Source organism: Polyergus mexicanus, unplaced genomic scaffold, assembly GCF_030449975.1.
Source record: "Polyergus mexicanus isolate NDT 795.1 unplaced genomic scaffold, iyPolMexi1.0 SCAF_3, whole genome shotgun sequence".
Taxonomy (NCBI): domain Eukaryota; kingdom Metazoa; phylum Arthropoda; class Insecta; order Hymenoptera; family Formicidae; genus Polyergus; species Polyergus mexicanus.
Window position 1 is genome coordinate 672,267 of NW_027223323.1, and position 12,979 is coordinate 685,245.

At 40.8% G+C, this 12,979-nt stretch overlaps 2 protein-coding genes across 4 annotated transcripts in view; one reads left to right on the forward strand and one right to left on the reverse strand.

Annotated features, from left to right (window-relative positions):
- The window catches only part of LOC138944875 (uncharacterized), a 279,898-nt gene that overhangs the window by 264,838 nt on the left and 2,081 nt on the right, over nt 1-12,979 (reverse strand). The window contains exon 2 of the mRNA XM_070315941.1: nt 2,018-2,062. Within this exon, the coding sequence (XP_070172042.1) occupies nt 2,018-2,062 (45 nt within the window). The remainder of the gene's footprint in view (nt 1-2,017; nt 2,063-12,979) is intronic.
- Nucleotides 1-12,979, forward strand: part of LOC138944978 (discoidin domain-containing receptor 2-like) — a 111,693-nt gene that overhangs the window by 38,840 nt on the left and 59,874 nt on the right. Inside the window, exon 1 of one of the 3 annotated variants that reach the window (XM_070316100.1) lies at nt 7,090-7,171. The exons of the other annotated variants lie outside the window; for them this stretch is intronic. The gene's annotated coding sequence lies outside the window, so the exon portion shown is untranslated. Of the gene's footprint in view, nt 1-7,089; nt 7,172-12,979 lie in introns of those variants that run through there. 3 annotated transcript variants of the gene reach the window in all.

Genomic DNA, 12,979 nt, shown 5'->3' on the forward strand with positions numbered 1-12,979 from the left:
TAAATTTTCTAATATTATTCCTCATATTTCATTTCAAGATTAAATGCTTATTATTTTTAATAAATCGAAAATACTTAAACAATCTTTATATATCAAAACCATCAAAACAAAAAACAAAAAAAAAATGTAAAGTGATAAATAAAACTATGATGAAAAATTATTTACACCAAACGTTTGCTCTATAATAAAAGGGAAAAAGACAGAGGAAGATTAGAGAAATAGATTAGAGTTATAATCGCGTATATGCGAGAAAGCTTCTCTTTCGGTATAATATTCTGATAAGATTATCAGAGAGAGAGAGAGAGAGAGCGAACGCCAGAGAGATCTTCACTGTAATGCGCAATGAATGTCTTTAGAGTCAATGTAACGTGACATAACTAAAGCAAACATGATCGGTATAAACCTGCAACTGTCATCCGTACGGCGGTTCGTGGCAAATTCGCGTTATCGGAACGTTAATGTGGAATTGTATCCTATTACAAGGCACTGCGGAAACGTGCTAGGCACTCGTAGGTGGAGATAGGGTTAACCTTGGAATATAGTCGCTCGTCTCTACGAGGCGTCTTAACGTTTTGAAACGCCGTCGCTAAATATTCATCGCGTTGAAACGTAAGCACCGAATACCCGCGTTGCGCAGTCAACAGCCGTTTCTAAGCCGCTCTAATCCGGCATTTCACGAGAGTAACGAAATTAAAATTGCACCGCGACGACGCGAATTGTCTTCCACCTCTCAAGTCTTACTGCTAAGACGCAAGATATTCGCGTAGGTAGGAAAAGTCTTGAAAAGTTATCTCGACTATTCGCATTTCAGATAAAATATACAGAGATGTGAAAATTTGCAGAATTTTTACGAACACGTTCAACTTCATTTTCTTTCCTTTGTCAACGTATATTCTTTGACGGATTTAAAGTCGAGAGTTTTTCTTAGAAAAAAAACTTGTGTATATGCGATAGAACATAATTTTACGAAACTTCTTTTTATATTTTCCATATTTTCCATATTTTGCTGTAATATAATTTAAAACTCAATTTATTTTTAGTTAAACCATATAATTCATTTAAAATTAATTACAAAATAAGATCGTATTTGTTAAAATTTGTTCTTGATATTTTCAATTGCTTTGAATAAAAAAAGTTATTGATATCATTGATATCTCATTGAAATAATGACTCTTATAATCTTTTCTATTCGGAAGAAAAGGCGATAAATCTGGGGCAACTTATATCGTTAGGAGAGATAACTTCATTGCCGTGTTTCTGAATTAATACCACGACACAGCGTATTTGTAACGATATGAACCCAAACAAAACTACGCGGATGTATGAATAATTACAGTGCAGAGAAATTTGCTAGACGGAGGACTTGGATTCGCTTTTAAACTTTCCGAAGTGCGAACTAGCGAGCGTTGGCGTAACTCCCGGATAAGTTGCCGCCACAATTCAACTCGCCATCGACTGCCTCCGTCGCATTGTTTCCATTCATTCGAGGTATGCATGCACCCTTCGTCGGAGCTTTTGAACGTTATTGTGCTACGAATACCGAGCGAACATATTCGCGTCTCGAGATTGTAACCGTTTAATCTAACCACCTGGCATCGCAAAAAAAATGAAATTTGAATCTATTAATGAAATACTAATTTATTACCAGATTAGCAGAAATCTTTAAGTACACCATCATTAAGACCATACGCGCAAACGGATGATCGTCAAAACGTAGTTTCTGATTGAGAGATTAACTCCAAGTACTTATATATTTCGAAAATTAATGACTCGAATAAAAAATGCTCGAATACTTTTATTATTTAATTTCTCGATAACTTTCTTGCCCTAGTATATAATTTCGCGAATTTTAAACACTCTGTATATACATTTTTCAACCATAATTTCTAAGAATAATGCAGAAAACTTAACTGCTGCATCATTGCAAATTAAAATTTTTACGAACTGATATTTTTGTAATATAATATTTACAGATAATTCCGTGAGATATTAAGATACGAAAAAATTTAACACTCACCGGTACGATGTGAAAGGCAGAATTGTAGGACACACATGTGTTGATCTGTAAAATACAAATATATCTAAATTATATAAAAAAGCAATATCCAAAGTAATAAATATGTTAAAAAATTTTGTATATATATACAAGGTGAGTCAGAAATGTCTTTTAAAATTTGTATTAAGTATTGCATTTCATCATACATACAATGAATATCACTCGTTCCATCAAATGAAAACATTTTCTACACCGTTACAGTAAATTAATGAATCAATACTAATACCGCTCGGTTGAGCTGCCTCAAGCATACTGATTTCATTGTACGTTATCTCTTACTGTATACAGAGACCTACATTAAAACCTCCTTCCCCTTCCTTTCAATGGATCGTAGCAGGGTGTGATGATAAACAAACACAATCCCAGATTCAAAACACTAGAGATGCGCAACACCATGGAAAAAAAGAATCTGATCTAAAACTCCAGTCATATGAAAACTATTTGTATGTTATTTCGATAACGAAGCATTTTCGGTCTAATGTTCCGGAACATTTATTCATATTTTTGATAAATTTTCGGATTAAATTACTCTCACGGATCGTTTTCATTTTTACATATATCATAGAGGGTACATTCCTAAATAATATATACTTTGAGAATTTTCTCAAGTATTATAAAATAATGTTAGGAAAAATAAAGTTTATGTTTGTTGTAGAGCAGACGAAAAAGTTGTTTGTTTACATTTGCGAGATAGATACAAAATCATGGATATTTTGTCAATAATGTATTTCGTCTATTTCTCGCAGTTCGTTAACAGTTTTTAACATGCGACTATATGAATTTCTGAGATTTAGATTAGATTGTCTTTCGGTAATGGAGCCCCCCGTAGGGGGGACGGAACTCATTTTGTCCATGCGTATACTTTACAACGCGAAGCGAGATCCTTCCTACAGTTGTTATGTAAATGGAAAAGTGTATGCGTGGACGCAGTTCGTCCCCCCCCCCCTCCCACGCCCCCTCCTACAGTAGGGCTACATTTCCGAAAAATATAATTTAAATCAAGAAATTCTTAGCGAAACTAAATCCAATAATCCAGAAGCGTACAGACTGTGATAACGCAATAACGAAGAAATGTAAACAAAAAAATATAAACGCGCAAGTAAAATATAACGAAAAGATAATATAAGTAAACACGAAAATTATGGTATTTTAAAATCATGTCTCTGGAAACAGAAGAGAGCGCCATAAAATTGAAAGCATTTAACAACATTTACTATACTTTTTATTCAGAAACACGCTCACGAGGTTTTAAAACATATTTATGATTCACCCTGCATATTCTCAATCAAAATCTAATATTAATTTTCTGATCATTGTCAGAGTAATAAGTTCATTAAAATAACAAATAAGCAAAAAGAGAGATTATACATCCGAATTTAATTTCTCACAATGAGAATACCAGATTAATAGAGAAGCTGAGAACAGAGCAAAGCAAAAAGATATTTTATAAACCGAGCTCGCGAATATGTGGAATCAGATCAGTTCGCCGAGATCAAATAAATAATATAACGGAAAGAAAAAGAGCGGGGAAAAAAAAAGGAAAATTCGTTTGCCTTAGGAGTCCGTTTTTTTACTTCACGTCAAACGGCAAAGGAACATGCTCGCGGCATCCTTTTAACGGCGCGTCTTTTGCGGCTTGGCGTAATTAATTAAGACAACTTGAGTATTTTACGGGAAACTATCGTTCTCGATAATTGGCCCGAGAACCGATCGCCGATCAATAATTCGTTACGGCAATTGCCATCGACCGCGAGCGAAAGTAGAGCACCTAATAACCGAACGACGCGACGGCGCAAGGAGATGGCACAAAGCGCCCTTGAATATTCAACCGAAAGCAAATGGACGTCGTTTCCGATAGGGAGATAAATACCGGAGTGGATCTCGAATAAATCAGAGAACGGGGAAGAAGGGCGCGCATCGCGTTGGGAAAGGCGAGGTGGAGGGAAAGAGCATTGCACTGGCCGCGATCCAAGAATTTATTCGCTCATGTCGGCGTATAAAAATTTCAACGTTATTAGGATTGGATGCTCCGATGCGACGTGTGTGAGAGCGAGCAGTGTCTCGTCGATCGACGCTCCGTTTTATTTTTTTTTTCCGGATACAAGAATTTTTTGTTTCCGCCGACTGGCAGAAACGCCAGACGGAAAAAGCGAGGCCGTTTGAGCAAAAATCAGCACACTGCCCTTTTGTTCGTCAAGCTTTTTTATCGTGCCACTTATATCTGGATTTGGAATCGAATACACGACTCGTGGCAACGGTTAACGTGAACGCGTACTCTCAAGTCGGATTAGTCAGCGCGATCGATCGGGTCCAGATATCGTTTTCGCTTTTTAAGTTGACGGGAATAAGCAGCAAGGATTTTGTAACATTTTCTCTTCGATACGTCCCATTATCGATACGTAAATCGAGATGTTAGCGTCAATACTTCAATCTATTTCGATTCGCAAAATCGTTATTAGATTTTGTTATCTGCACAAACACACACAGTTCGCAAGCTGTAAAAATTTACGTAACAAGAGCACGGAGTTATTTCCATTTTTGACAGTCGCGCGACGTTTACATGTAAAAAATAGCGAGCGTAATTCGGAATCGACCGATGGCGAAACGGCCGCGTCGCGTCGCGTATGCAACACTCGTCGGAAAAATAAAAGTTTAACTCGCATATTCCGGAAGAGTATTGGACCTCTGATTCACGGCTTTCCGTCCCACGGTAGATGGTAAGTCTTCCTGCCTTACGAATTTCACCGTTCGATCTCCCGTGAATATTGACTGACCCTCAAATGCGAGACGTATCGATTCGATAGAAGTTATTACACGGACAAAAGTTCAGAAACGGTGCTTAACATGGATTGTGACGACAGGAGAATGGACGTTCCTAAAGATCAGTACGCGATATATTCCAATGCATCGTTCTTATAGACAAAAGCGAAAGAAAAAAAAGAATAAAAAGAATGGAAAGAGAAAAAAAATTGTTTATTATAGCTAAATAAGAATGGAAATAATTAATATTTAGAATCGTTTATACATACGCGCTCCGTCAAATTCCAAAAATATAACAATTTTGATAAAAGAAATTTTTAATATATAACGATCTGGCGGAAAAAAGAATCGCTAGGCTTCTCGTAAAGTGAAAAAGAGTGAGAGAGAAAGAGAAAGAGCAGGAGATGGGAGCAAAGGAAGAAGAGGTTGAAGAGGAGGAAGAAGAGGGACGGTTACATCGCTTGTGTCTGTCCCCGAAGGCTCAGCTGCGGCGGCACCACGGTGATCGATGTCTCTCTCCACTCTCCGCAATTTGAACAATGTCCCCGCTGTCTTGGGCCACACCGCTCACTCTTTCGTCCTCTTTCTCATCGTCGCGCATCCCCCTTCTCCCTTTCACTTTGCCTTCGTTTCCGCGTCCTTCCTCGGGCACCATTCCCGACATTCCCCGGGTAAAATGAACGTTATGGGCGAAAAGGACGCGGCGCGGGCCCATTCTTATTTACTATTCCAGCAGCGACGACGGCAGCAGCGGATGGCAGGAAGCAAGAATGCGTATGAGAATCGGCGGGATGGGAGAGACGATGAGAACCGCGACTTTTCGCCGAGCTGCCAAGTCTACACAATCGGAAGTTCCCGTCCCTTTCCTGCGCGAGTTAAGTAAACAGTGGGGATGAAAATTTCCGAGACGTGCCTTGAAAGCGATCCGCCGGAGACCTCTTGCTCTCACTCGTACCGGTGGTCAAATAATGGATAACCAAAGGTAATCGAATATCATTAACGTCGATTATCGGAAGATCTTTGTGCGCACGCAATTAAATATTTTAAACGATTAGCAAACAATCTTCCGCTGTTATATAATCCGCTGTAATATCATCTTTTTTTCCCTTTCACGGAAACATGCATGGATTTGATCGCTCGTGTTTAGATAGAGACAAAAAGTCACTTTTATAACGCTCTTTGCGCGCTCATGAATTAATCATCCAGCTCCAGCTTTTTCCGTCGCGCGATAAATTGAAAAAATTTAAGTAATTCTCCTTCCTAAATGTGTATATACGACATGCTGATCTACACAATTCTGAAATCATATTTTATTTATCTCGCATGCCTCGCTTTGATGAACTCGGTGAAAATAAATTTTAAAACGCTCGGTATCTTTTGTAACTTTTATACGAAAATTTCCGGTCTCGGGAAAAAAACTGGCTAAATAATTTAGCTTAGAGGTGAGCATTTTGAAATGCTTTTCCCAATATCCTTCGGATCGTAAACCGACCTCATAATACGAAGGCGCATATCCTTCCGCGATTGAACTTCTCCGTATAACACGCTCGATGAGAGACTCCGGCTAGCTAGTAATGTCCCGGCACAAGTATTAGTTCTCAAACCGCGAAGCATACTTAATAGACTGGAATTGGCTGTTTCGACACTGAGCCGTTTGACATTAGGTCCGCCCGCTTTAGAGAGTACTTCAACCGTTACTCCTGCGAGGTATAAGTACAAGATACTCGGGCTTGTGAATGGTTCTTGCTCGTATCACTTTCGCGCGCAGCTAGGCAGCATATTTAGTAAGATAATACCTGAGAACTTGGGATTAACAATAGATTGGCGCTACAATAGCCAACGCAATATAGTATATGTTCATTGTTATTATTTAAGCTATAGATTCGATGATGACGACCGGTTTTATCTTTCATAACCGAGAGAAATATCTATGACATTTGTTTTAATATATATTTTTGTATTTCAACATTTTTATATCTTCTTATTATAATTTAGTGTTAATTTTTTGCGATGTTCTCTTCATTATAAAAATTAATAATAATAGTATAATAAATCATAAATTTGATTTGCAAACTCAAGAAGTATTATCAATTTTTGTGAAACGTAATCGCGTTACTCCCGTCTTTCTCTTGCTCCGCGCGTTATTAATTTTCCTGGAAATATCTTTCGCAAAACATTTACAGTTGCAATTGATACGACGCTCAAGCTATTCGCCCGGAACCAACTGTCCAAGTCTCCAAAGCTTCGGGCAGCGCAAACGAACAACCCCTAACTTCAGCCGTCGACTCATCCCTCTTCGACGAAACTTTCGTCTCGGCATAATTCTGTGCCGAGCGCTTCGGTGTCCTCGCAGAAGTACGTACTACTAATTAATCCTTTTAACAGCGCTTAAATTTAATTAATCTCAAAGTTATGTGGTCGATCTCAGTCGCAGGAAACCGCCCCTCGCGTTCCGCCCCTCGCGCTTTTTGCCCGGTATAATTCGCCCCCTGGAAATCGTATACATTAACTGAGCTTTGGAAATCCGATTTCATGGTCTCCGGTCCCTCTTTCGAGCGTTCCCCCTTTTTCCTTCATCGCGGTCTCCCCGTCCTCTCTCGCTGTTCCCGAAACACATTTCTCTTTCACGACTTATCAACGTCATCTCTCGCGATATGTGTCTCGCGACGCTAATTTTTCCACCGACGTTTACGCGACTCTCTTGAAATTACATACACTCTAACATGAAGTCTTTGAAGCGGAGAGAAAGTTCCTACGTATCCCTCCAAACAATTATCTGGCTCCCTCTCTCTTTGTAGTCGCTTTCTCTTATTATTTCCTAGCAGTCGGTACTACAATATAAATACGAAGTTTCCCCCCCCTTTTTTTTTTTTTAGCGCATCTCCTCAGAAACGCGAAGTCGAGAGATTTGTTTCACTCGAGAATAACTTGATTGCACCGCGGAGGGCTTCAAGTGAATAATAACGCGCGTTGCGGCGGAAAAAGTGTACCGGTTAGCGAAAGGTAGCCCTTTCGAGTTTTCGCAATAAAATCTCGGTCGCGAGATCTACATCGCGCGCAATAAGTTGTTTATTTAATAAAGCGCGGAGAAGACCGATGACAATATCTCGGAAAGTAATTACCGCATAACTTCCTCTCGCTTGCTCCTCCCCCCGCAGCCTCTCCCGCGATAACCGTGGGACGGAAAGTTAAACAAACTGTCTGAACTCCTCGAAGAATGGAAGAAGAGAAGAGATAGGGGGGACAAACGTCTTATACGGAGATGGGGGGAGGAGGGGGGGATAGTCGTCGTCGATTGATCGACCGTATGCCGCGAAGCTTATCCGACCACGGCATATTCGCTTTGTATATATCCTTGGCGCGGTCTATGATCCGGACCGAAGGGAAAATTTACGGTCTCCGCACTTCCCGCTCGCCCGAAACCAGAAACAACCGATCTCCCCCTCCCCCTCCCCTTCTCCTTGTCCGCGCTACGGTTGTTCTCTCTCGGTATTATCGATGCCGGGATCCCGCTAAGTTTCGGAGGAAACGCTGCGCACGAGCCGATAGGGGATAATCAATCTCGAAACGGAACGTCTCCCCGGAGAGGTCTCGGGGGTGGCACGACGGGGCTGCGCGCCAGGTCGGTCTAACCGGCGTGTGTTTGAATTCGCGTGCTAATTTGCTCTAACCTAATGAGAGACCGGCTTGCGCAAACTCTTCCCCGGTTTATTCGACCGTATACCGGACCGCGTACACACGTAGGCGTGTGTACCGAATCATGGGCGTAGCCGTCGAATATCAGAGTCTTGCGGAAATAATCGTCTCGCGATATCGCAATTAATTACGAACGAAGTCGCAGATCGAAAGTATTATTCAACACGACGCTCTTTCGTATGAAGAACCGCTTCTTATGTTTTCGCAGAAAAGCGATTGTCGAGTTGTCGGCAGATCTAGCTATTTCCAATGCGAAATATATTTCTAGTGTAAAACTACGTATAATCGAGCGCCCGTATTTTATACAATATTCCGACCATATATAAACCGTATGAACATAATATTCACGAATGCAAATTTGGTTTAGGTAAACTGGCCTTATGGCATATTAGCCTTACGGCGGTATAATAGTAGAGTCAACCTGATCCTAATGAACAAATTTTTGGGCTATAGCGAGCAAATGTAATTGTCAAATGTATATTCAAAGGCTTCACAATTATTACGTCATTTAGCATATATTATATATTGTTAAATAAACATTATATTATAATATACCAATATTAATTGCATAATTGATTAATAAATATACATGACAGAGTAAACTGATAAATTCTATGTAATGGTAAAAAAATTAATTAATATTTGTAAATTTAATGCGTTCGATGAGAAGATATGTATTCACTACTATATAAAATATATAATGTAATTTACTTAATGCAAGTAATATCTTTAATTCCCAATGAAAATTGAATATTTTACACGACAGACCCAAAATGGCGAAAGAATCGTTAGCTAGACGAGACGACCCCAAATCAATACGCGTTACCTTGGCCGTAATCGTATTCTTTACATGACGATGTTCCTATGCTCGAGCCGATACCCGAGAGGCAAATGTTAGCGCGACAATTAAACCGCCGGAAAAGGAAAGGACGGAAGGCGAGGCGACGCGACGCGACGCGACATTGCATGGCGGCCCTTTTCCCCTTCGTGAATGCGACTGTGGCTGCTGCTCCATAGACGCGAGGCGTCATTATGCGGAAGCCCGAATGAATCGCGACAAAAGGAGAGACGGGGACGAGGAAACGGGCAAATGTTTTCGAGTAGTCCCACTTGCGCGATCCCGCATTGTTATTTAACATGGACGCGACGCGCTGACGCCCGGCGAACGGCGAGCGAGAAGGGACGAGTAAGGGAAAGCATTGTTGAAGTTCTGCCAAATGCCATTCCCTCTCGGATCTGTGTACGCGTACCAACTTGATGTTCAATCTCTCTTAGCTCTTGGGGTCTTGATTATCGATATGCTCCGCGAATTACGTTCAGAGGGAGAAGGGAAGACGCTCGGTATGTCACCGATAAGATTCTTTTCATTCCTCCGATACACGCGAAGATCGATCGAATTTTTCTTGAAAGTGGCTGATACGAAGTGCTAAAAAAAAAAAAACGAAAGGAAAAGAGAAGACCCTTGAGAATCAATGTTCTTTCATTATTGATCAAAGAAAAACATGATCCGTTTTTCGAATTGCTTTCTATCGTTTAATTAATTTTATTGATTGGCTTACAAAAGTTTCTGATTTTAAATTAACTGAGCTGGACGAAATATTTTATCACTTGAAGAAAATCTTAATCAAATCCTCTTATTAAGGAAAACTATTGTTTTAATATTTCAAAAAATATGGTGCAAATTTTGTATTTAATACAGGTACCGTGTGTGGAGTTTTTAAATCTGCAGACGAAAGATTATTATACACATTGCAGCGCGAGCTTGACGAGTGCCCGCGAGCTAAATGAAAATTTGTTTATGTGCACACCGTCGACAATAAACCTGCATTTTCCTAGATGGAAGAAGTAACCGTCGCACACGAAATAGAAACACGACCGCATATAGTAACGAATGAATATCGCGGTATTTAAAGATTTACGCATCCACTCAAATTATCCGTCTCCGCTCCCGCCGTATTCATTACTCGTATAAAGGAGACTTTTTTCTATTTCTCATGACTATCATTTTGCGCGTCGTACGACCGTTTGTATGTAAAAAACATCGCGAGAGTCTGACGAGTATAAATCGAGACGCATGATCGCTCCCGTCGAGTTTTCCCGAGAATCTCGTTCCCTATTCACTGCGATCTGCGAAATTCGGTCTATCGCAGGATCCTCGGTCTCAATAGCGGTCCCTCTCTCATATCTCTCTTTCCCATCCCGTTGCTCCGGCGATTATATATGCAGCTGAATAACTCGTGGTCATTAGGCAAGCGATCCTTTTTACAAAGAATGCCCCGGTGTGTGACATTGTGGACAAAACTCGCCACCTCCTTGTAGCCGGCTTCCCCTGCCTCCCTCCGAGTAACATCCCCATCGCCTATCCGCCACGCTTACAACGGTAATGAGCGCCCATTTCGGTAATGAGGTCGCACGCCATTGAAAATCGCGAAGCAGCCGTCGCAGAAACACTAAACGAGAATCGTGAACCCGCTGGAGAAGGAAGTCCGTAAAAGTTAATGAACGGAGAAATAACCGTTTCGAGAGAGAAACCCTGGATCTATTCCCGCTCAAGCGCATCCCTTATCACCTCCTCCCTCCACCCTCTCGAAAGAAATGACCGTAGAAGCTGCCTGGTCGACTTTTCAACGGTGTAGATTCGCTCTAGCCGACTGGAACGATAGCGCGGCAGCCGGGTAGAATCCTCGCCTTTTCCCGGACTTTAAAAACGGATGTTGAACGCGCGACCGTGTATAAACCTGATTTTCGATTTGGTCCTGCCCTATTTCCAGATTCCACCCATCCCGACCGTTTACTTCATCAATTTCACGTTTCTCACCCTTTCCTGCCTCCGCGATTATCCTCGGATGAGGGAATCGAGCGCGTGTCGGAGAATGGAACATCCATCACGGTCATGAAAGACCATTGTCGAAATCAAAATGATTGTCATCGATAAATGAGACGATCGATTAGTATTATAACGGGAGCGGATGAAAGCATGCTGAGATCCGTAGCTTTTCAACCCGATAAAAAAATACGCTTATATAAATGCGAATTCGAGAAATACGACAAGCAATTATGAATCTTTCGTGATTTTTGTAAGAGAAATCCATTTGCAACAGATTTCTTTCTCGCGATGATTATATTGTACAATAAATTGTTAGATATAAATATTATCTCCGTATTTTTTAGTCTCGAAATTTATTTTTAAATATTTTAATCGTAATAAACGGATAATCATAAACATTCCTGAATCTTTATTGACGGACACAGAAAATTTTTTCGAAATTTTTATCTGATTTGCATTTTACCTCCGCCATCTCTTTCTTCCCCGAATAAACGATCGCTGATTCCGCGAGCGAGTTTTAACTATCAGAATTACAGTCGGAGAGATACGAACCGTCTGTGAAACGGTCGAGAAAATTCTCCGGGATCGACAGCCGTCGGAATCCCTGATCGTGGCGGCGTAAAACTGATTTTCGATTTCGCCTAAGCATTCGACCTGCTTTCTTACGATCGTTTCGCTTCCGGTAGCTGCGCTGTAAAATCAGAGCTGAGCTGAGAATAAAACCGAGAAGAGATTTCTCGAATTCTATCTTACACTACGGAATTTTGAGAGGAAATAACCATGCCGGAAAAACAATACCCTAGACGGATCCCTTTTATTTTTCCATCCTCCTCCCTCCACCCTCGAACCGATTGTTCGCTAGCTCGATCGACTTTTCGCCGAGTCGCAGATACGATTTGACCGACTGGGACGATATCGTCGAATCGGAAATTCCTAAGTTCGACGCCAACGAAATACTGGACAAAACTGCGGCAAAACTCATTCTCGACCACGATTGACCTACTTTACTGTTTCCCTGCTATTTTTGCTATCGTTCTGCGTTTCGTTTTCGTTCCGATCGAAGGGAAACGACGCTCGCGAGCGTCCACGAGCGGAGAAGAAAACTTCGGAATCGGAAATTACCTCGATGCGAACAACACACGAAAACGTAATAATCGATACGGAATAGAAGCTGTATACACCCTTGCCAGAATTTACCTTCGTAAATTCGCAGCGTGCATGATGCATAAACCGATAACGATTTCAAATCAAAACTAATTGGAGCAGCTCGGGCTCGGTTCCCCCGCCAACGAATAACGAATTTAAGATAGTTACAGGATCCGTTTAAATTAACATACCGTTAACATACGAGTCGATTAGATTTCCAGCGCGCAAATCTCATGGATGTGTATACCGCACGGTCTAACGTACTTATCCTATTCGTTTACATGCATAAATAATGTTTCCGCGGGGTTATCTCGTAGATCGCTGATCTCGATGGATACGACCGAACCTTTCAAGACGTGAATTAATTGCGACTAGTGACTCGACATTTCTACATTCTGCGAGGATGCAAATTTATTACCTCGTTGCAAAGTGAATATTTCCTGATTGTTTTGCACTCTACCTTATATTAGGGAAAAAATGTATAATATTAAAAA